We start from the raw sequence: 21,555 nt of genomic DNA, 5'->3' as shown, positions 1-21,555 counted from the left end.
ACGAAGACCCAACACAGCCATAAATAAATAAATAAATAAAAACTCATTTCTCAACTGATTTTTTTCTATTTATTCACACCAGCTCATGGGGGGATCATTCACTTACGTTGTCTTAACCAGCGTCCCTCAGAGCCCACAGCCTATGCCTGCAGCCCCCCTACCTTTTCTGAGGTTCATACTACGTAAGTATAAGCACAGGTCTTATCATATAAGACACTGTATGATAACAGTTCACTGATTATGTAATCACATATACACATATCTCAGAAAAGTGTGGTTTACAGGATACAGTCTGAATCCACTTTTATTTTTTCTCTGACGCTCTCTACACATTGTTCTTTGGTGAAAGTTTCATTCTATCTCTGGATGAAAACTCAGGTGGCCCCCTAATTCCTTCAGCTCGGCTTCAGGTAACAAGCGTAGGTGAACTGGCGTTTCAGAATGCCTGACCTCACGTCACCCACACAGCCCCAAACCTGACCCTCCCGGTCCCTACCTGGGGATGTGGCAGAGGCAGTCATGTAAGGGGTGCATCATGTACCCCAGTCCTTCTTCATTCCCTTTTTGTCTTATGACTCTCCTCTTACCTTCTCTTTCTCTTATGACCACCTCCAGTTTGGGAGTAGGTGAAGGATACCTAAGGGTTGGGGGGTAGTTTCTCACCACACTGATGTCTGGCTGAGGACGGCTTTGTGCTGGGTGGGTTCATCAGGCTTTTAAAGCTTCATCTGTCTTTCTCCTTGTAGATCCTTTTATGGACCTTCCAAGGCTCCCTGGTGTGAACAACTGCCATCTCCTGGATGTGTGACACTCCTCTGCCATCACCTCAGCCCCTGCGCACCTGGTGGTCCATTCTCTGTTGGGACTTACTCACTACTCCCTCTTGGGCAGAATTACGTTGGTTCTCACTCACATGGCTCAGATATTGTCCACAGTAAATATCCTTGTGTGTCTTGACCAAACACACAACTCCAAAGCAGCAGCAACTTCCCTTTGCTTTGACATCAAACAAGTAAGCAGCTCATGACTGTCTCTGACTCTCAGATTTTCCTGGTGAAATTCAGACCAGAATCCAATTGTCTGGGAACACATAGAAAACTGAGTGGTTTTGTTGAAATCTGTCTCTCAATTTGAAGTGAAGGGAAGCACAAATTTATCATCTTCTTAGATAACATTAAAAACTTTGGACAGTAAAACATAAGTTTGTTTTGAGGTAGTGAATGCATTTAGGGAAAGACATCCAAAGCAGTACCAATCGTTCATTATCAGCTCAGGACAGGGATCTGGGGAAGGAAACGCTTAGACAAGACTCACTCAAGGACTCACTTGGGCAGAAAGACCGATATCCCAGACCTGGTCAGGCACAGTAAGGATAGGGGAGTATCCTTCACTTGTAAAAGGAAAGAGAAATCACTATGCAGCACCCTCTGAATTGTATATATCCCATGACTTATGAAATATTTAGCATACAGAAATCTTCAATTGAGGATATAAAAATTATCATGGAAATAAATGGTTTGCTGTATGAAAATCATCTCCTTAAAATAATCTTTATAGGTAGAGATATAAAGTATTAGGGATGCCCACCAAAATACTTTTTCCTAATATTAAGGACATGGTTTTAATCATTAAATCTCAAGATACTAAAAACCTGGGTAAATTTTTGAAATTTCCAACAGTTAGTGCCAAGACTAATATGAGTAAATGTGACAAATAAATAATTTAATGGACAAAAGTCTTTCTCTTGTGAGTTGGTATAGATTATCAATATAACTCAATTCAAGAAAGCTTTAAATACATGTATTAATCCCACTCTATAAAAGTTATTTATATTTATAAGAAAAGAAACAAAAACATTCAGAAACATGATAATAAAGGCAAAATAATGATTAGTAATTTTTGGAAACATTTCTAAAATCTTTAGCCAAGATGAAATAGGAAACTATCCTCTTTGTGCAAGTGTGTTTATATGTCTTTATGTGTACGAGTGTATCAGAGGCAGCTATCACAATCTAGATGAATTATGTATTTGAACTAATTTAATATTCCTTGAGTACTGAGAGATCCATTGGGAGGTTACACGAAGACTCAAAGAGTATAAGTTCATAAGTTCAGAGCCCATAAAATCTATATTCAAATCCCAGCTCTACCACTTACTTATTGTGTGACTTCATGTTTTAACTCTCAACCTTCTTCATTATCAAGTGGAGAAAATAATATCTATCCCGTCCCCTTATCCTCCACATTCACCAATTCTTATATTCCTTTAGAGCACTGAAATTCCCATGAGACATCTAAAATCACTTTTAATAAATGCCTAGCAATGTCTCTTCTCTTCAAAGATGTGTCAAAATTTTCTGAAAAGCAGAAGTTATCAAACACAAAGTCTTTATAATCGAAAATCATCTCTCAACATTCCTGAGTGTTTATGCCACTGTAGAGAATGGAGTTATTCACATCTAGAATGTAGACACGTAGCAGTTCAGTCCCTCATCTTACGGAAATGCAAGCCTGTATTAACAACTGCATCTGCTTAGGTAACAGCAAATGTATCAGCATAACTGAGATTCACATAAAATCAATGTAAAACCACTCAAAGGAAAGCAAAAACTCATTAAATGTAAAATTTGAAACATAGTCAAATTGACTGACGGATTGCCCTCACTCATGAAGGTTTAAAATTTTAAAGAGTACTGTAATACCAAAAAAAAAAAAAAAAGAAGACTGTTAAATTCAGGAAGGAAGAGGGGTAAACAGGAATATGTAATGGAAAATAAAGTATCATTCTAGCCCACCCTGGGTTCAATACACAGGTCTTGTAGATTCAAAGACAAAAATAAGGTAAGACAAAAATCCTCTCCTCAACCTGTCATTTAAATAGTTATTTTAGATTCTGTTTCCAGTAATGTCTGAGTAACATATACTGGACTGATTCTCTACTCATAAATTGTTAAACTCTGCACATAATTTAAAAAGAAGACAGGAAGGAACCGAAGAGCGGTTAAGAAGCAGGCACGCTCTGGCAGGTAACCCACACTTTGAGGAGGGAAGTTCTACAGAGTGAATTCTCAGGTCTCACTGTTTTTCAGCCTGGGGACAGACCTGGCATGGCAAATCACGTGAGGGACAATGGTGGCAAAAGAATGCAGACATTCCAGCTTGGAAGAATCAAAAGACTGTGTAAAACTGCTGAAGATCTGGGGAGAAATTCGGGAAGGAAGAGAGCCAGAGAGCCCAACATTGTCTGCCCTAGATTCTGATGACCCATCAGACACACACACACACACACACACACACACACACACACACCCTGTGGACTCAACTCACCTCCACTAGAGGCTGCAAATCTGAACTGAGGTTAGAGCTGGTGCCCAAGAAATATAGTTTTCATTTAGAGCCCAACAAAATTAATCATCTGCTGAAACAAAAAACACTCAGTGGACTAATAAACTAACATAACAAAGCCTCCCACAATTTAACATCCATAACGTCGGGGGCACCATCCAGAATTAGGAGATCTATAAAGCACCAGGGAAATGGGACACGTTCTTAAAAGAAGAGATGATCAGTTGAGAATAATCCTGAGATGAACCAGTTGTTGAGGTAGCAGACAAAATTTTAAAGCAAATAAAATAGCTCTCTTTAATGAAGGAAAAAATATGCTTGTTATAACTGCAATGACAGGAACGATGAGAAGAGAAGTAGAAATTATAAGAAAGAACTAAATAGAAAGTCAAGAATAAAATAACAGATAAAGCTACACAACTTTTAAAAAAATCACAGATGAAGTCAAGAGCAGAAGTGAGTACACAGAGGAAAGAAAGATACTTGTCTATAGATCAGCTGCAAGGATCTACTGCGAAGAAAAGCCAGGATAGGGATGAGCAGAGCCTCTGAGACTGTTACATTATATCAGGGAGCAAAACACATGTAATTCAAGCCCAGAAGAGAAGAGAGAGAGAACGGGGCAGGAGAAGTGGTCGGAGGAAAGGTGGTAGAAGTTTTGATAAATATCTAAATTTACAGATTAAAGAGATGTAACAGTCCTCAAGCAAAAACACAGAGGAGGTCATTTCTAGTCAAACTGCTAAGAACTAAAGATAAATGACACATCGCACTTAAACAATTCAGTTAAATCCTGGTATCTCATCAGAAATTACAGAGTCCAGGAAGGGTTGAATGATATCTTTACATGAGGAAAGAAAAAATGTTTTTAATGCTTTCAAACAGCTATATCCAGTGAAAATATTCTTCAGGCAAGAATTCCCTGCTTCCACTGAGGGAGGAAGTTGAAAAGAGTATTTTTCTCACCCTAACAATAAGAAAAATATGAATAATCTACAAAACCACGATTTTTTGAGCTCATCAGGGACTCTGTGTCTCTGGGCAGTGTAATAACTCAGGACCCATGACAGGCTTGTGGCTCCAGAAGGAGATGGTGCGAGCATTTGATCACCTGAGAAAGCCACAGAACATTACATAAGCTAAGGAGGAGAACGCAGCCAAGATCTTCCATGAATTGCGGAAGGCTTAGTGTATGTCTACTCTATGACAGCAAACAACCCCTGGAAGCCACAAATGGAAGAGGAATCCATAAGCACCAACAGATTTTATTCCACAGACCTCAGCAAGTGCTTTCAAGAAAGACACAGTGTGGGACAAGAGACCCAGGAAAGCCACCTGAGAAGCAGAAGCTGCTGTGAGAAAAGTATGAGGGTCCACCTATGCCCCCTTTCCTGTACCCCTCACAGAGCAAGCGTGAAGCTCCTGGGGGAGAGCGGGAGCCTCTGTCACCCTGTGGACACAGCTGAGGATACTTCACCAGAGGAGTGGGAAAGAAAAGCCCAGCTCTCTCTGAGTGAGAGCAGGACAATATTCAGGGTACAGATCATGGGAGAACCCTGCCACCAGCGGAGGATCGGGTCTCTGAGAAGGTCCCACCTCGAGACCCAGGTACATGGTCCTACCTACGGCTACAGCTCAACCGGAACAGAAAGGGATCTCCTAGGTCCGGGTAGCACCTGTCGAATACCGAGTATCAGCAGCCTGCCAGCGGGGGAAAGACCATGAAGGGGGACCTTCCCTGAGGCTGGGTTTCAAAGGAAAACCATAAAGAAGCATGTGGAGAAAAAGGCCATGGTAACTAGCCCCACAAGCACAAGGCAGCACAAAGGAATCTGAAGCTTGAGTTGTAGTGAAAGCGACAATAATAAACCAAACCACAACCAAGTTCAGGTATATGACTGAACCGACTTGATCACCTTATCAAAGGCCAAGCACAACAGGAGGCAGCCTCACTTCCAGGCATAAATACTATTTACCTCAGTCTTACTGTCTACTCAACGTGTCCACTTTTAACGAAAGAAACAGACATACAAAAAAGGAAGGAAAAATTTTAAAACATTGCTATGAGACGAAACACTCAATAGAAACAAACTCAGATATGACAGAGGCAGCAACTATCAGAGAAGTAATTTAAAATGAATATGATTAATAGATTAAACGCTGTAGTATAAAAGGTAAAATCTGCATTAAAACTATAGGCAAAACCTCACTCTGAAAAAAAAAATGAAAAAAAAAACAACAAAAAAAAAAAAACAAAAAAAACTATAGGCAGAAACTATAAGAAAAAGAACCTAAAAGATACGTCAGGAGGAGTAGAGGGAGGAGGAGGAGCAGGAGTACAGGGCACACAAGACCCGTAGATCCTTAGCAAACAGACCAACAGGGCTTCCCTGGTGGCGCAGTGGTTGAGAGTCTGCCTGCCAATGCAGGGGACACAGGTTCGAGCCCTGGTCCGGGAAGATCCCACATGCCGCGGAGCAACTGGGCCCCGTGAGCCACAATTACTGAGCCTGCGCGTCTGGAGCCTGTGCTCCGCAACAAGAGAGGCCGCGACAGTGAGAGGCCCGTGCACCGCAATGAAGAGTGGCCCCAGCTCGCCGCAACTGGAGAAAGCCCTCGCACAGAAACGAAGACCCAACACAGCCAAAAATAAATAAATAAATAAATAAATTAAAAAAAAAAAAGAAAAGATGATACTATCTTTAAAAAAAAAAGAAACAGACCAACAGAAAGTGATTGAAATGTCAGAAGGAAAAGAGAGAGAAAATAGGGTAGAAGAAATATTGCAAGAGTTGATGAAGAACCCTCCAAATTAATGAGATACATCAGACCACAGAGATAAGAATCTTAGAGGACACACAACAGGATAAGAATCAAACAAACGAAGAAACAAAACCTAGACACATCAGAGTCAAAAGCGAGTGATGAGGAGAAAAATCTTTAAAGCAGCTAGAGGCAAAATACACATTTCTACAGAGGAACAAAGAGAAGAGAATGACAGCAGACTTCCCAGCTGAAACCACAGAAGCCAGAATACAAGGAAAATACATTTGTAACGTGCTGAAAGAAAATGGGCTCTTGACCCAAAACTATTTACCCAGAGAAATTATCTTTGCAAAAGGAGAAGTACCTTTTAAGAAACAAAAATGGGAGAAAATTTATTTAAAACAGATGTGATCTATAAGAATTGTTGAAAAAAAAAAAAAGAGTTCTTTAGGCAGAATAAATGTGGTATCAGGTAGAAACTTGGATTGCTACAAAAAAGAAACTGAAGAATTCTGGATGTTGCATAAATAAAGATAAATATGAAATTCAGGTTTTTAATTTTAAATTGTTTTAAAAGATAATTGAATGTCTAATCTAAAGCTATTAGCAATGCATTTGTATTGCAGTATATGTAAAAGCAAAACATACGTCAAAATAGCACAAAAGATGGGATAAATTGAAAGCTGTAATTCCTTCTAATGTATACAAAATGGCAAAATATTATTTGAAGGTAGCTTGTGAAAAATTAAATTTATATCTTATAAATCCTAGAGCAACCAATAAAAATCTTTTAAAAGCAGGTAAAGTAAAAGAATGTCAAGAGCAGAGTTAAATGAAATCATAAAAATACTTAACTGGTCCAAAACAAGGCATTATAAGAAAAGAAAATGGGCAAAGAGGAGATGGAAAAAATAAAAAATAGCTAGCAAGAAAGCAGATTATAATTAAACCATATCAATAACTGTATAAAATGCAAATAATCTAAGCATATCAATTAAAATACAAAAAAATGCCAGACTGAATAAAAAACCAAGGCTCAACTATATATTATTCTAAAGGAAACCATTAAAAAAATGGCATAGTAGGTTGAAATGAATAGATTGGGGAAAAAATATCATGCAAACACTAATGAAAAGAAAGTCAAACTGATTCTACTAATAATATATTTGACTTCAGAATAAGGAATGTTACCAAGATAAAAAGGGGCATTATATAATAATAAATTGTTCAGTAAGAAGACAAAACAACCCTAAATGCGTTTGTATCAGAAATGAAGCTTCAAAATACATGACAAGGGGATTTCCCTGGTGGTACAGTTGTAAAGAATCTGCCTTCCACTGCAGGGGACGCGGGTTTGATCCCTGGTCCGTGAACTAAGATCCCACATGCTGCGGGGCAACTAAGCCCGTGCGCCACAACTACCGAGCTCCCATCCTCAATGAGAGAGCCCGTGTGCTGCAAACTACAGAGCCCATGCACTCTGGAGCCTGTGCGCCAGAACCAGAGAGAAAAAACCCTCAAGCCACAACTAGAGAGAAAAAACCCTCAAGCCACAATTAGAGAGAAGCCCGTGTGCTGCAACGAAAGATCCTGTGTGCCTCAACAAAGATCCCGTGTGCCGTAGCTAAGACCCAATGCAGCCAAAAAAGAAAAGAAAAGAAAAGAACAAACAGAACACATGACAAAAAAAATGAACAGAACTGAATGGAAGAATAGAAAAATTCCCAGTTATATCTGGAGACTTCAACACTATTCTATAAAAAAAAAAATCAGTGGAACAACTAGACGGAAAAGAGTATAGAAGAGCCGAACAAAATTTTCAACAAACTTGAAATAACTTCTACTGATAGAACACTCCAACACATAATAACAGAACACAGGCTCCTTTCGAGTGCATTTGGAACATGTTCTGAGCCATAAAACGGACTTTAACACATTTGAAAGAACTAAAACCACATGAAGTATGACATCAGAACGTAACACAATTACAGGAGAAATGAATCACAGAGAAACTCTCAAAAACAGAGAGGTTAAAAAGAAAATAGAGGCATAGAGAATAAATGTGGCTTAAATAATTGCAAAGATGTTATTTTAATTCAGTAAGGAAATATGATCTATTGCCAGAATCCTATCACACGCCAATAAACTGGGGATGGTTTAGAGATTTAAGTGCAAAAATATATACATTAGAAGAATATCTATGTCAGTATTTTCTTAGGGAAGTCTCTCTCACAAACTAAGAACTCTGAAATCAAAAAAGAGGCCGTGAGAACATATTTGCAATACAATAAAGATTTAAAAGGTTAAAATGATGGAGAGTAATCAGGTTGCTGCTACGTACTGTGTATAGTGTGAGCTCATTTACATTAAAAATGTTTATGTGAATATATATGCTTGTATGAGAATGAAGTAGGATTGGAAACCATGTGTACCAGGTTGGTAACAATTTTCACCTCATGAGGGAAGGAACGGATGGAGTTGGTAAAAGGACAATAATTCTCTTCATGTTCTTTCATGTGCATTAAAAAAATAAGCATGTGTTACACGTAATTAAAATATATGATATGAAAAATTAAATAGGAAAAAAACAATGTTATATATATGTTTCCTTCCCAGCTGTGATACATTAGAATAATTTAATACTCATTAATGTTTCAAAGGAATCATCATAAAATTAATCACCTTTTAATTGGCTAGCCTGTGGCCCAAGGACCACTGTGGTGTCTAGAATCACTTGTTGCCACATTAAATAACCTACGGCAGTTATGCGTTTGAGCTATTTTATTTCCTTATTATACTCTGTCCCTTCGTTTTTGCTATCACTTTTTGTTGCTTTCAAGACATCTACTAAGCAAACATTCCAGGTTTTTGTGTATTACTCAACTGGCATTATTAGAGTAAAATTTGACAAAAATAATGCTTACTTATAAATGACTGAATATATATGACATATATATGGAATGTGAAACTTTATGTTTTGTTTTCTTTTTCTGTACAGATTAAAAAAAATATCTGTTGGTTTTTTTTTGGAGGGGAGGGTACTTTATCCCTTTTTTTCTAGGTTCAAATAGTTCAAATTACTGGTTAAATGTGCTCTGAACACCCTACATGATTATATTCTGAAATTAAGGTATTTACTTAGTTGAAAATGGAATGTAATAAAATTGGCAATAGTTCACTTACCCTGTGAGAAGCAACCAGCAGCCTACTTTTTAATGATTCCCAAATTTTCAAAGCTAATAATGATTCCCTCTATTTGGAATACTACACTTCCTAAAGACTAGAGTTTCACCAAAATTTAGTGCTAGTAAATTCAACTGGATAATTTCCCAGGTTATAATAATGTAACAAAACATTTTTATTATAATACATCATTCACTTAGCACCTTATTTTATATTTATTGTTTCAATCTAGCTAAATATGAAATAATTTCAATCTAGCTAAATAGGAAATACATAATTTCTATAAAATTATATCTAAATATTAAGACAATACCTTAGTAATACTAAAGTGTCTAATTAAATTTTATTATGGAGAGAGTTATTGGATCTACCTTCTAAAAGAAGAAAATGCCAGAGAGCAAACAAAACAAGCAATGATCTGAATTTTCATTTTATTACTTGAAATAAGAAAAGAAAATTTATCCACCAACTTTAGAGGTCTTTGTTTTCAAAAATGAAGTTCCCTGCTATACCTAGAATGCTCCTGATTACATTAAAATGGGACATTGTTTTTAAGCCATCTGATTCCAAATTCAACCTTCCTCTCAATGTGAAGGCAGCAGACATAAAGTGTGTCATTTTGGTAAGAAATTAGAATGTGTTCATTTACCCAGGGGTTAAGTAGTCTCTCACCTTGTCTGACTGAGCAAAGCATTTGGCGGGTAGGAAAGCAAAAGTAAGATGTTATCTTAATTAATCTTAGTCAGACTGTTAATCTGAGGATTTTGCATATGATTCTGATGTCCAGACGCTTCCCAACTGACAAAAAGAAAATTAATATAGTATCTCTTTCAGAGAAGGACAGGCATACACACACACACACACACACACACAATTGCAACCATATTAACAAACAAACCTTGGTATAGTGTTTCTGTTCTTAAATTTTTGGAGATTTAGATAATGAAACAAAATATATCAAGTATACAGTTTAGATAGGTAAAACATATATACTGAAAAAAGGCTCAAACAGTACTTTCATGGTATGATGATAACAGAATCAGAGGCCAAATAGATCTATTTCCTTCACCTTCTCATAAAATACATTTTAAGTTTTTTACCATCTTAGGCGCTTTTCTATGGTTATTCCTTTGTGACAGCTCTAAAATATACCCAAATAAAACGTACCAAAGAAGCCTGATTTTTTTAATATAAAGTAGACTTAAGTTGTTAAAAAATAATGGCAAACTTTACCAGCTTGCTTAATTTCTTAAGAAGCTATAACATTATTGATCTTTTTTGTCAACTGAAACCACTTAACTATGTAATATTTACACTATCCAAGATTCAGATAAACAATCAATTCTTCTTGGGTAATGGTTATAAAATCCTTTATGGAATGGCTGTGATAAAATCTGGTCAATTAAAAACTCAGGCTAGTGTCCTATTGTGTTTGAGAGTTAAGAATAACTACTAAAATAACCAGTAGGAAAACAAACCCACTATTTTTCACCATACCTTAAATTATTTTGGGCAGTGTGACAAGATGTTTAACTAATGTCAAATGCATAGCAGCATTAATTTGGTAGCCAGTGTAAGAGGCTGGCAAGTTCCCCTTCCTTATAAAGCACAGACCACATTCTGGGTTCACTGCCTTATAAAAAGAAGTAGTGTACCTTCCCGTTTAAGCTTCATCAAGTCTTGACCCGTTTATTTCAATCCTGCTACAGTCAGAGATTTGCCCTCCTGGAACCTGCCTGTTCCAGCAAACATGGGAAAGCAGCTACAAGCTACTTTATCACTCTTCTGAAACTAGACCAATTTTTAGATGAAAACTTGTGATTAGATTTTAACTTATTCACTAAACAACTTGTTCCTGGGTCCCTACTGTGTGCCAGGGCTGTCTTTCTGGGAGCTGGGGATCCCACAGAAGAAAGTTCCTGGCCTCACAGAGCTTACGTTTTACTTGGAAATGACAGAAAACAAACTAGGAAACATCTGTATATCACATAGTGACATATGCTATAAAGGAAAGCAAGGTTGTCTTGCTGTTTTACATGTGACGGGAGCGCAGGCCTCTGAGGCTGGATATTTGGGCAACAAGCTGATGGAGGTGAGTGAGGACAGACCCCCGGGGGGGGAGCGTGTCCTAGGACCTCAAAACAGCAAATACAAAGCAAGTGTTTCTGATACATTGATCAACAAATCCTGTGAGACCTCCCAGAACCCAGAGACATCAGGGCAATGGTGAGGGCACTAGCGTCCTTTGTACTAACAGTTCTTAGCAATCTGGCTTAAGGGTAAGAGCGAGAGTGTATTCCCCACTCAGCATTCAGCTAAGGACCAGGAGTGGCTCTGCAATTAATATACAGTGAGCTGGGCTATAAGACTCGGATAAAGGAAAACAAGGGATTTCATGGCTTGATCTGTATTTCTACTCATCATAACAGTGCAGAAAAATTAATAATTTAAATTATATATATATAAAATAATAATAAAGAACTTAGACTATACGAATGTGCAGATTTCATATGCAAAGTAGAGTAGTGAATTTCACATTGTTTAAGGACAGAAAGCATTGACAAAGCAGACCCGGGGGGACACCATTCTCCACTCTCCTATGCCCACTTCACTGGCTGCCAGCGCCATCCCTGAACTCATTCTCTGACTTTTACTGTCTATTAGTCTATAAGGTTAGATCAAACAGATGTAAGTTTTCAGAGTTATTTTGTAAGAAAATAAATATTCTATTCACAAACAGTCTAACAACATAGAAAGTAAACTCTATATTTCCAGACAGTACACAGGGGCCATTTTTAGGAAAATTACCTTTGATTTAAACGAGAGATACAGGTCCATGAAAAGACAAGTATCTATCTCAAGGGTAACACGGTACGTGTTAAACAATAGATACTGGCATTTAAGCATACTTATTCGCACAACCAGAAAAATATACACGTCTTGGCCCTCCCTCACATATTCGCCCCTGGCAATAATATGTCGATGTTTGAATGCAAACAAGAATTCTTCTCTGAATTGTTTCCCAGATCTGTCACTCTTTCTAGGTTAAACTGGAAGTTGACTGCTGAAGCATAAGGCAGGTACTCTGACCACTCAAAACGCAGTGACCCCCCACCCCAGGATGGACTTCATTCTACTGTCCCCGCATTGTCCAGTGAGTGTTGCAGTCTAAAGTTGGGGTGCAGGTCAGGATGGGGGCTTCCCGTCCCCACGGAGGGACAGACTAGGGGTCCGAGGATGGCCAGGAGGGGACGGGCTCTGAGAGCCTGACCACAGACACCCGTAGGCTCTGGGGAAGGTCAAGACCCACTCACTCTAGTCCTGGCACCGCGGGCTGGGCTCCACAATGGAGGCCAGCCCAGCTAAGGGACCCGCGGGGGAAGTGGCCTCTTTCAAGCCTCAGAGACCGGGGGCCTTCCTGATGCTTTGAGGCAAAGCCAAAGGGAAGCTCTTCCCACCCCGTGAGAGGAGGCTGCCAACGAAGGGCCGGCCCCCAACAGACGGGCCCCAGTGAGCACACGAAGGAAGGTCAGCGCACGGAAAGGGCCCAACAGCCGGAGGGAAGGATCAGTGACATGGGGAGCTGAGTGAGTGAGGACACAGCCCACTTACATTTAAACGCACACACGGATACTTCCGGGTGCACACATTTAAAAGTGCACAGCTGCTCTGTAGACCGAAAACCGTAATTTCCCGGCTAAGCATCCTGCACGTGCATTGTAGGCGGGCAGCAAACTAGCGGCCCAGACGACACATCAGAACACAGGCAGAGCCATGAAAGGGCTGAAATTCTGAGTAACACAGGAGGCGGCTGCAGGGTCTCACATGCCTGCTTGGTAGGCACGTGGGTCAACCACGCAGAGAAACGTTTCCGAAGCCCTCAGGTTTGCTGCCTCAGAATCCCCACGGCCCTCTTCCCCGACAAAGGCACTTCTCGCCCTGCTCACCCCTTCCTGTAAAGGAAAAGCCTGCTTCTGTCTGATTTGAGACGCTTGCAAGTTTGAGGTTGAGGCATTCTCCCCATCGCAAGAGTCTTTAAATAAAGTCTCTCTTTACTTAGTCTGGGTTTGTTCCCTGTTTTTTTTTTTGTTTTCCCCCGAGACATGGATGGTTGATGGGATGGAGATCCCACACGTCTGAAGCAAGGTCCTGCAGTGACACGCCACCTTGTGGTGGACGGTGGGCAGGACACGGCGGCAGGCCTCGCTCTGGGTTTGTTCTTATTTGACATTTTTATGGTGTCCTGAACACCCCTTGGGCCCCACTGTCTTCACCCAGGGCTTCTCTGCCCAGTCCCGACCCTCCGCCCCTGCGGTTACTCAAGCTCAGGGCTCCGCCCCAGCAGGGGCAGGTCTCGAGGGGTTCAGGGGCTCCAGGAGCAACCATCTCAGGCTCAAAAAGCTCATTTTGTTAAAAATATAGTTTTATCCTAAGATAAAATTTACCCTAAGATAAAATTTATCCTAAGACTAATTTTCAAAACCTGTATAAGATAAAATCTACACAGATACAAAAAATTATAAAATGTTCCCCCCAAATATTATTTGTCATGGTCATTACTGGCTATAAAGGGTGTATTTATTCACATAATATTTTAAAATTAGTATCAAATATTATACTGGTACAAAACTAAAATGTGATTTCTTCTCTAATGACAAAATTTTCTTGGATTATTGGCCTACTCTTAAAAAGAGATTGTAAAATAAGTTTTTCTTTGTCTTATGGGCAATCTGCCTAAATGGTAAACATTCTGTGTCTGATCAGAATATTTTCCTGTGCCTTATGTTTATCTTAATTATTAAAAAAACCACAAAATACAAGTCTGCTCACTGTCATACTGAAGACTCAGAACCCAACTATGTATGTTTACAAGAAAGACACTTAAGTCTAAGTAATAAAGACTGACAAAATGTTAGCAAGTATATCAGGCAAATGTAATAAATTTGAAAGTAGGAGTGGTAATATTACTATCCAATAACATGAAATCTATGCTAAAAAGTGGTAAGTAGAGTAGAGTGTAATAAAATAAAGGGATAAGAAGCATAATTAATGGATAAAACAGAAATAAATCCATATATCTAAAAAACAGAGCAGCAAACACATAGAGCAAAAAGCACAAAAAGTACTAGAAGGACCTATTTAAATACAATTATAATGTAAGCCATCAATATGGATTTCTCAGAATTAAACATATAAGCTGACATAACTTAGGACTTTTTTTGTTGTTTGGTTTTGTGCTATGGACTGAATTGTGTCCCCCCACCAAATTCATGAATATGAAGCTCTACCCCCCAAAGTGATGGCATTTGGAGGTGTGGGCTTTGGGAGGTGATTAGGTCATGAAGGTAGAACCTCATGATGGGATCAGTGGCCTAAAAGACAGACTAGATCTCTCTCTCGCTGCCTTGTGAGAAGACAGCTGTCTCCAAGCCTGGAAGTGAGCCTTCACCCAGACCCCAATCTGCCAGCACCTGATCTAGGACTTCCCAGTCTCCAGAATTTGAGAAACAAATGTCTAGTGTTCAATCCACCTGGTCTAGGGTATTTAATTATAGTAGCCTGAGCTGACTAAGACGTTTTACTTTGTTTTGCTGTGCAAAAGCCCCGCCAACCTTCGCCAATATTTTATGATCAATTCACTACTAAAAAAGGAAATAAAAATTAGATTAACAATGAAATGTAACAGCATGCTCACCAGAATGAACAGTTAAAAAGAATGGTAGTAATTTTTTTACTGCCAGGGATGAAGGCAAAAGTTAACTCTCGTGCTTTGCCGTTAGAAATTAGAAATGCCCTAAGCTTTCTGCAAAGCAGTCTGGTAACATCTATTATTGTTTATAATTTGAAATGCGTGCACGTCTTGACCTATTACTTCGACTACCTGGAATCTTCCTTATAGAAATAAAAGCCTACCAATTAACCGCAGAATCGATTGAGAAGGAGAAAATAATGCAAACAGTAAATAATCATTGCTAGGGGAACAAGTGGTTGATTGAATTATGGTATATCCACACAATGTGGTATTTTTGATGGCTTCTTTGCTTCATCCATCCATTAATTCTAACTTTAGTGAATGCTACGTGTCAAATTATTCTACGTTCTGATGATACAATGGTGATCTCTCATTTATGGTTGTCTAGTGTGGAGAGAGAGAGAAAATAAACAAAAAATGTGTAGATTATAGTAGATGGTGAGAGATGCCATGGAGGGAAAACAGAACTAGAAAAGAGATGGGGGCCCAGTACTGGGGGGCCGGTGTCAGGAGAGGCTTCACCCAGGGGCAGGCGGGCCTGAGGAGCTGAGGGACTCGGCCACTCCCCATCTCGGGACTTGTCTTATCTTTTAACAACTTCCTTTTGGAGATTTCCTCCCTTTGGCCTCTGACCCCTTCAGGCTCTATAAATAATCCTCTACCTACTGTTTCACTGACTCTGCAAAGACATTCAACTCCCAAAGAGCTTCCTGTTAATTCGCCCACAATATTAAGACTGTCTCATTTTTTGTAAGAAAAAGCCAGAAAGGGAAATAATATTTAGGAATGTGTACAATTAACCAGGCATTGTACTGCGTGTCCTACAAGATCTCCTTTTATCCATTTCCAAATACAGGAGGGATTATTAGTCTTAACTAAGCTCAACAGAGAAAGGTGAGAGTGAGCAATAAAAATATTCAAGTGTGAGTATTGGGAGAACAGGTATGGACGTGAATCAGAAAAGTCAATACGGAAGGATCTGGAACAAAACTTTACGTTACGCCAGACATGAATACAGGGGCAAACATACTTTATTACTTCTATTAAGTAAGATCAGGCATCTTACTTACTCTCAAGGCATCAAAAAATTAGCTTCTGCCAAAAATTTAAACGATAATTCTGGAGACAAGCCTGGAAGTGCTCCTACGAGGTAGGGAAATACTGTGGTTTCTTTGAGGACTTCCTAAGAAGAGGCATATAGATGTGGCCACCACACATTCACACACAATTATTATGCCTTTCTGTGAAAGCTGAATGAAAAATAAGTATTACATTCTTTTGAACATAAATACGATCCATAAACACCGAACGTTGGGATTATAGAAAATTCCTTGGTGACAAGAAAACAAATGGGGCATTTTAGGAAACACAGATTAGGGATGGCTGTGCCCTCTTATCAAGTGATTCTGTTAGAAACGGGTAGCTGAGGGTTTGCGAGTGGAAGTTCATGGTCTCATGGCGATAAGCAGCGGGCACTGGGCCCTTCTCTGTCAGCCGGACGCTGCCCCTGGTCACTGTTCCACCTTCGCCCCTTGCATCTTAGAGCAAATGAGGCGGTCTTGGAAAGCTCCCCCAAACTAAGCTCAGGTTTCAATATCTTTCTTTTACATGCATGAAAAATGTTGTAGATATTTTTTATAAATGAAAAAACATAAAATGAAGAGTTCATAAAATTATTCATAGCAAGTGCACTATTTCAGGTTGCAGTTCCTATTTCTAAGAAATTAAAAACCACTTTTATATAGATTATATAGATGAAAGAATCATGTAAGATTCACTTGGCTCTTATTTCCTTCTTTCTTTGATGAATTTGATTTGCAGCATGGCAAACATCCTGTTTCTACTGACATACTTGGGTCAAATCAGAAATGACTAAGGTGGAGGAGGGCTAATCGTGTTGTTTAAAAATCTAAGCACTTCAAAATTACTACCTTTACTCCCCGCGTTGTTCTACTCTTTAGCACTTCAGCCAAAATACTGGAAAATATTCCTACACTTTCAATTCAACTGGAAGCTCAATGCTGTCTCTAATTCCTTTTCTAATCGGAGTTGCCACAAATGCTTTATTTCCTTGCTAAATACATGTTATGGCTGAGCTTGGAAGTAAAAACAATGTTCAGACCTCCGTTCAGCATCTAAGTAAAGAGTAAACTTTGACCTAAGTAATTCACTGGACATAAAATCCCATATCAAAGACAACGACACAGGGGCTTCCCTGGTGGCGCAGTGGTTGAGAGTCTGCCTGCCAATGCAGGGGACACGGGTTCGAGCCCTGGTCTGGGAAGATCCCACACGCCGCAGAGCAACTAGGCCCGTGAGTCACAACTACTGAGCCTGCGCGTCTGGAGCCTGTGCTCCGTAACAAGAGAGGCCGCAACAGTGAAAAGCCCGCGCACTGCGATGAAGAGTGGCCCCCGCGTGCCACAACTAGTGAAAGCCCTCGCATAGAAACAAAGACCCAACACAGCCAAAAAAATAAAAAATAAAAATTAAAAAAAAAAAAAGACAACGACACACATCAAATTTAGAAGCCTTACTGCTTCTCTCCGGCCGCAGCGATGCTTTCGTCTTCTTGTTCTGGCTCCCACTCTCATGCAGGGCCTTGAACCAGTCCCGCAGTCTGTTGGCCATCTCCCTGAGCTCCAGGTCACTGCAGGCTGAAAGCAAAGAGGAAGAACACAAAGCCTGAAGAGTCACTGAGCGTCATGTCAGCGCTAGTTCTCAAATTATTCCAATACCTAAAAGGTAACAACAACTAAAAGAGGAAAACTAATACAGTTGCTAATTGTGCTTTAGCCTTGAAGAACGAAATACGTGTTTGCAACATAACAAGATGTAATACAACAGTAACACTTCTTTAAAAAAGAAATATGAATAGTGGAATTCTGCTTGCACTCTTCAGAGGGTCTCCTTGTGAACATCACATGGATCTAGTCATAATATTCATGTACTGAACACATCATGGGAAGATGCTGGTGGGTCGTCTGGGGAAATAAGGGGCTGAAAAACCAAAATGAATACTTACACATTTATTACTGGCTCTACCTATTATAATAGCTTATGATTTATAAACCTGCATTAGTATGCAATATATGTAGGAATTATCAAATATAAATATGTGCTGTTTTTATTTGGTTTAATCTTAATCCTACATATTTTTTGACCACAGAAAAGGAACAGCTCTCATTTGACATTAGGAAAGATTGGAAAATATTTCAGAAAATGATATCATATTTCTGTCGTAAAAGAAAGGTGTTAGCAAACTTTGACATTTGGACTTAAATTAATTCCTCTTTTCAAAATATTGTTATTTACCAATAATTATGTTCTTAAAATTAGTCTATACAATAAGAGTAGCAGAATATATTTTATAAATATGTATGTGTGTGTGAGACTAGTGCTAAAATATGGTAGGTCAAATTCAGTAATTTGTTGCCAAAATATTTTGAAAATATAAGAAATACTTACTTATATTGTTACTGGAGACATCATTCCTCTTCAAGTAACTAATGTGCAATTTCCTGAACCAAGTGTCCTTTAACACACTCTTCCTGCTCAGTTTGTTAAAAACAATAATTTACACAATGATATTGAAGTGTTACATTACACTTAATATATGCCGTACACATTATATTACAATACGTATTATATATAATGTAACATGTACAACATAAAAAATATAGTATAGTGTAATGCAATATAATTTAAGAATCTAAGCCCACTTCCTGGTATTCAATAAAACTGCAGATTAATAGGCCCTCCCGGTACCCAGTGAGGTGGATCATCCATATCAGCAAATCACTGTGACATTTCGGGACCCTGGAGGCACAAAACAAGACCCTAAGACAGCCGTGGAGGGAAAGCAACACAAAGTGCCGTGTGCAAAGAATAAAGACTTGGAATGTCTTCAGACTTTCCAGGAGTAACATTGACAGGCAGAAAGACAACTGGAAAATTACTTCGTAGTTTATACCGGGAATCCTACATCCAGAAAAATCAGGTGGGAGAGTAAGCTAAAGATATTTGAAATATACAAGATCCCAAGATTAACCACCCACATCACCTTTCCCCACGAGCCGCTGGAACATGTGATCCATCAGAGAGAGAACTGACGAGTGGATGTGAGACACAGGAAATATGAGTCTTAGAAGTGAAGCGGTTTCTGGGACGACGGGAAAGAGGGTCCCAGGACATGTGCTGTGGGTTTGAGCATCGCTGGTCAAGGGTTAGGGCTGCAGGATTTACAGCTATCATTTCATCCAGGGAAACAATGAGCTACGTGAAGGTGGAAGAAAACATCACCTTTACAGGTCATGTCCAGGCTGGCTGAGGCTGAGGGATGGAGACAAAGAGTCCCTCTGATGTGACCGTGGACACTCCAGCCCGCAGTCTGTGCCCACAGACATCCAGGCGAGAGTCAGCATGACTCCACAAACTGCTATGCAGAAGAAGACGAAAGCCCACCTGAAGAAAGGCATTCTTCTACATAAGCACATATGCTCATTTACCTGACACGCATCTCTGGAGGGAAAAGACAAGGCTGATGAGGCTAGTTCTCTCCAGCGGGGGGAACCAGATGAAGGAAGGAGAGTGCTGTGAGGGAGTCTTATGTTTACCGTTCATCTCTTTTTTCCTATTCAATTGTGTGCTTAAACCCCTATTCACATTCAAAAATAAATAGAAAGTTTTAAATTTCTTTCAAGAATTAATTACAACGCTTCTAACCCTTCACCCAGCATTTCTCTTTCTTAAAAATTATCTTGCAGGTGTACCACACATACACAAGCTTATTTAAATTGCACAACATCATTTATTCAGCACGTCTCTAACAGCAGGGGGGTTAACAACACTGCTTCTCAGCAGTGGCCTGGTGATAAGCCAGGGACATCTACCCCCAATGAAGCTCTGAGTCAGTAATACGTTAAGAAGGTCATTATGTACAGACTTGGAACAATACCTACACTACAGCTTCTGGTGAAAAAAGATGAACACAAAAGATGTTTGGTACACTTCCGTTTGTATAAAAAGGGAGGAAAATGTGTTTGTTCATGTATGCCTAAAATACCTCCGGAAATACACAGGAGAGATTGAGAGACTTTCACCTCTGCAAGGGGGATGGGGGAGAGGAGATCCAGGTTGGTGGAGACGTCTGTGTATGTACATTTATACTTTTATTTTATTTTTTATTTTTTCCCACCCGTATGATAGTCCTTTATTTATATATTTACTTATTTAACTTTCATTTATAATTTTAAACATTACAGCATGTTAATGCATTACCTACTTTAAACAAATAAACATTCAAAAATGAGTTTTAGTTCTCTCTTTCCTTTATCCACCTTATATTTTTCCCAAACCACACCCAGCAAAGAGCAAAGTTTCATCCAATAAAATACCTGCTGAAGAATGATAAAAAGTCTGTTGAAAAGATGGTATAAATTTTCTTTTATTCTGTTAATTTTAGTGATATAGTGCTTACCATGTATATCTAATGAAATGTTTGTAAACTTGTATGATTTTTATGAGGTTAAGTAATTTAATTTAAAAATAATACCATTAAAAAAATTTCCTCAAATATGAGACATTACACAGCTTTACTGTGTGTCACACATACCTAAGCTTAAGTTTCAACAGAAGGTTATGTATGTCTTGTAATAGAACATTCTAGGAATTAAGAATCCTGTGGTAATAATAATAATGATATGATAATAGCAGCTAACACTACACACTTACTGCTAGTTCTTTACACATATGAGCATGTTTAATCCTTATAAAAACTCTATGAAGATTATACTACTGGGAGGACCTTCAAGATGGCAGAGGAGTGAGACGTGGAGATCACCTTCCTCCCCACAAATACATCAGAAATACATCTACATATGGAACTGCTCCTACAGAACACCTACTGAACGCTGGCAGAAGATATCAGACCTCCCAAAAGGCAAGAAACTCCCCACGTACCTGGGTAGGGCAAAAGAAAAAAGAGAAAACAGAGACAAAAGAATAGGGACGGGACCTGCACCAGTGGGAGGGAGCCGTGAAGAAGGAAAGGTTTCCACACACTAGGAGCCCCTTCGCGGATGGAGACCGCAGGTGGCGGAGGGGGGAAGCTTCGGAGCCACGGAGGAGAGCGCAGCCACGGGGGTGCGGAGGGCAAAGCGGAGAGATTCCCGCACGGAGGATCAGTGCCGACCAGCACTCACCAGCCCGAGAGGCTTGTCTGCTCAGCCGCTGGGGCGGGCGGGGCTGGGAGCTGAGGCTCGGGCTGCGGTCGGATCGCAGGGAGAGGACTGGGGTTGGCGGCGTGAGCACAGCCTGAAGGGGCTAGTGCGCCACGGCTAGCCGGGAGGGAGTCCAGGAAAAAGTCTGAAACTGCCGAAGAGGCAAGAGACTTTTTCTTGCCTCTTTGTTTCGCGGCGCGCAAGGAGAGGGGATTCAGAGCGCCGCCTAAACGAGCTCCAGAGACGGGCGCGAGCCGCGGCCATCAGCGCAGACCCCAGAGACGGGCA

At 39.7% G+C, this 21,555-nt stretch overlaps 1 protein-coding gene across 5 annotated transcripts in view; it reads right to left on the bottom strand.

Annotated features, from left to right (window-relative positions):
* Nucleotides 1–21,555, bottom strand: part of SPOCK3 (SPARC (osteonectin), cwcv and kazal like domains proteoglycan 3) — a 445,863-nt gene that overhangs the window by 26,475 nt on the left and 397,833 nt on the right. For 4 of the 5 annotated variants that reach the window (XM_068552511.1, XM_068552512.1, XM_068552510.1 and 1 more), the window contains one exon: nt 17,584–17,703. The exons of the other annotated variant lie outside the window; for it this stretch is intronic. In XM_068552511.1, coding sequence (XP_068408612.1) covers nt 17,584–17,703 — 120 coding nt within the window. The remainder of the gene's footprint in view (nt 1–17,583; nt 17,704–21,555) is intronic. 5 annotated transcript variants of the gene reach the window in all.

The sequence above is a fragment of the Eschrichtius robustus genome, chromosome 10 (genome assembly GCF_028021215.1).
Source record: "Eschrichtius robustus isolate mEscRob2 chromosome 10, mEscRob2.pri, whole genome shotgun sequence".
Classification (NCBI taxonomy): domain Eukaryota; kingdom Metazoa; phylum Chordata; class Mammalia; order Artiodactyla; family Eschrichtiidae; genus Eschrichtius; species Eschrichtius robustus.
This window is presented reverse-complemented; position numbering and strand designations above follow the sequence as displayed.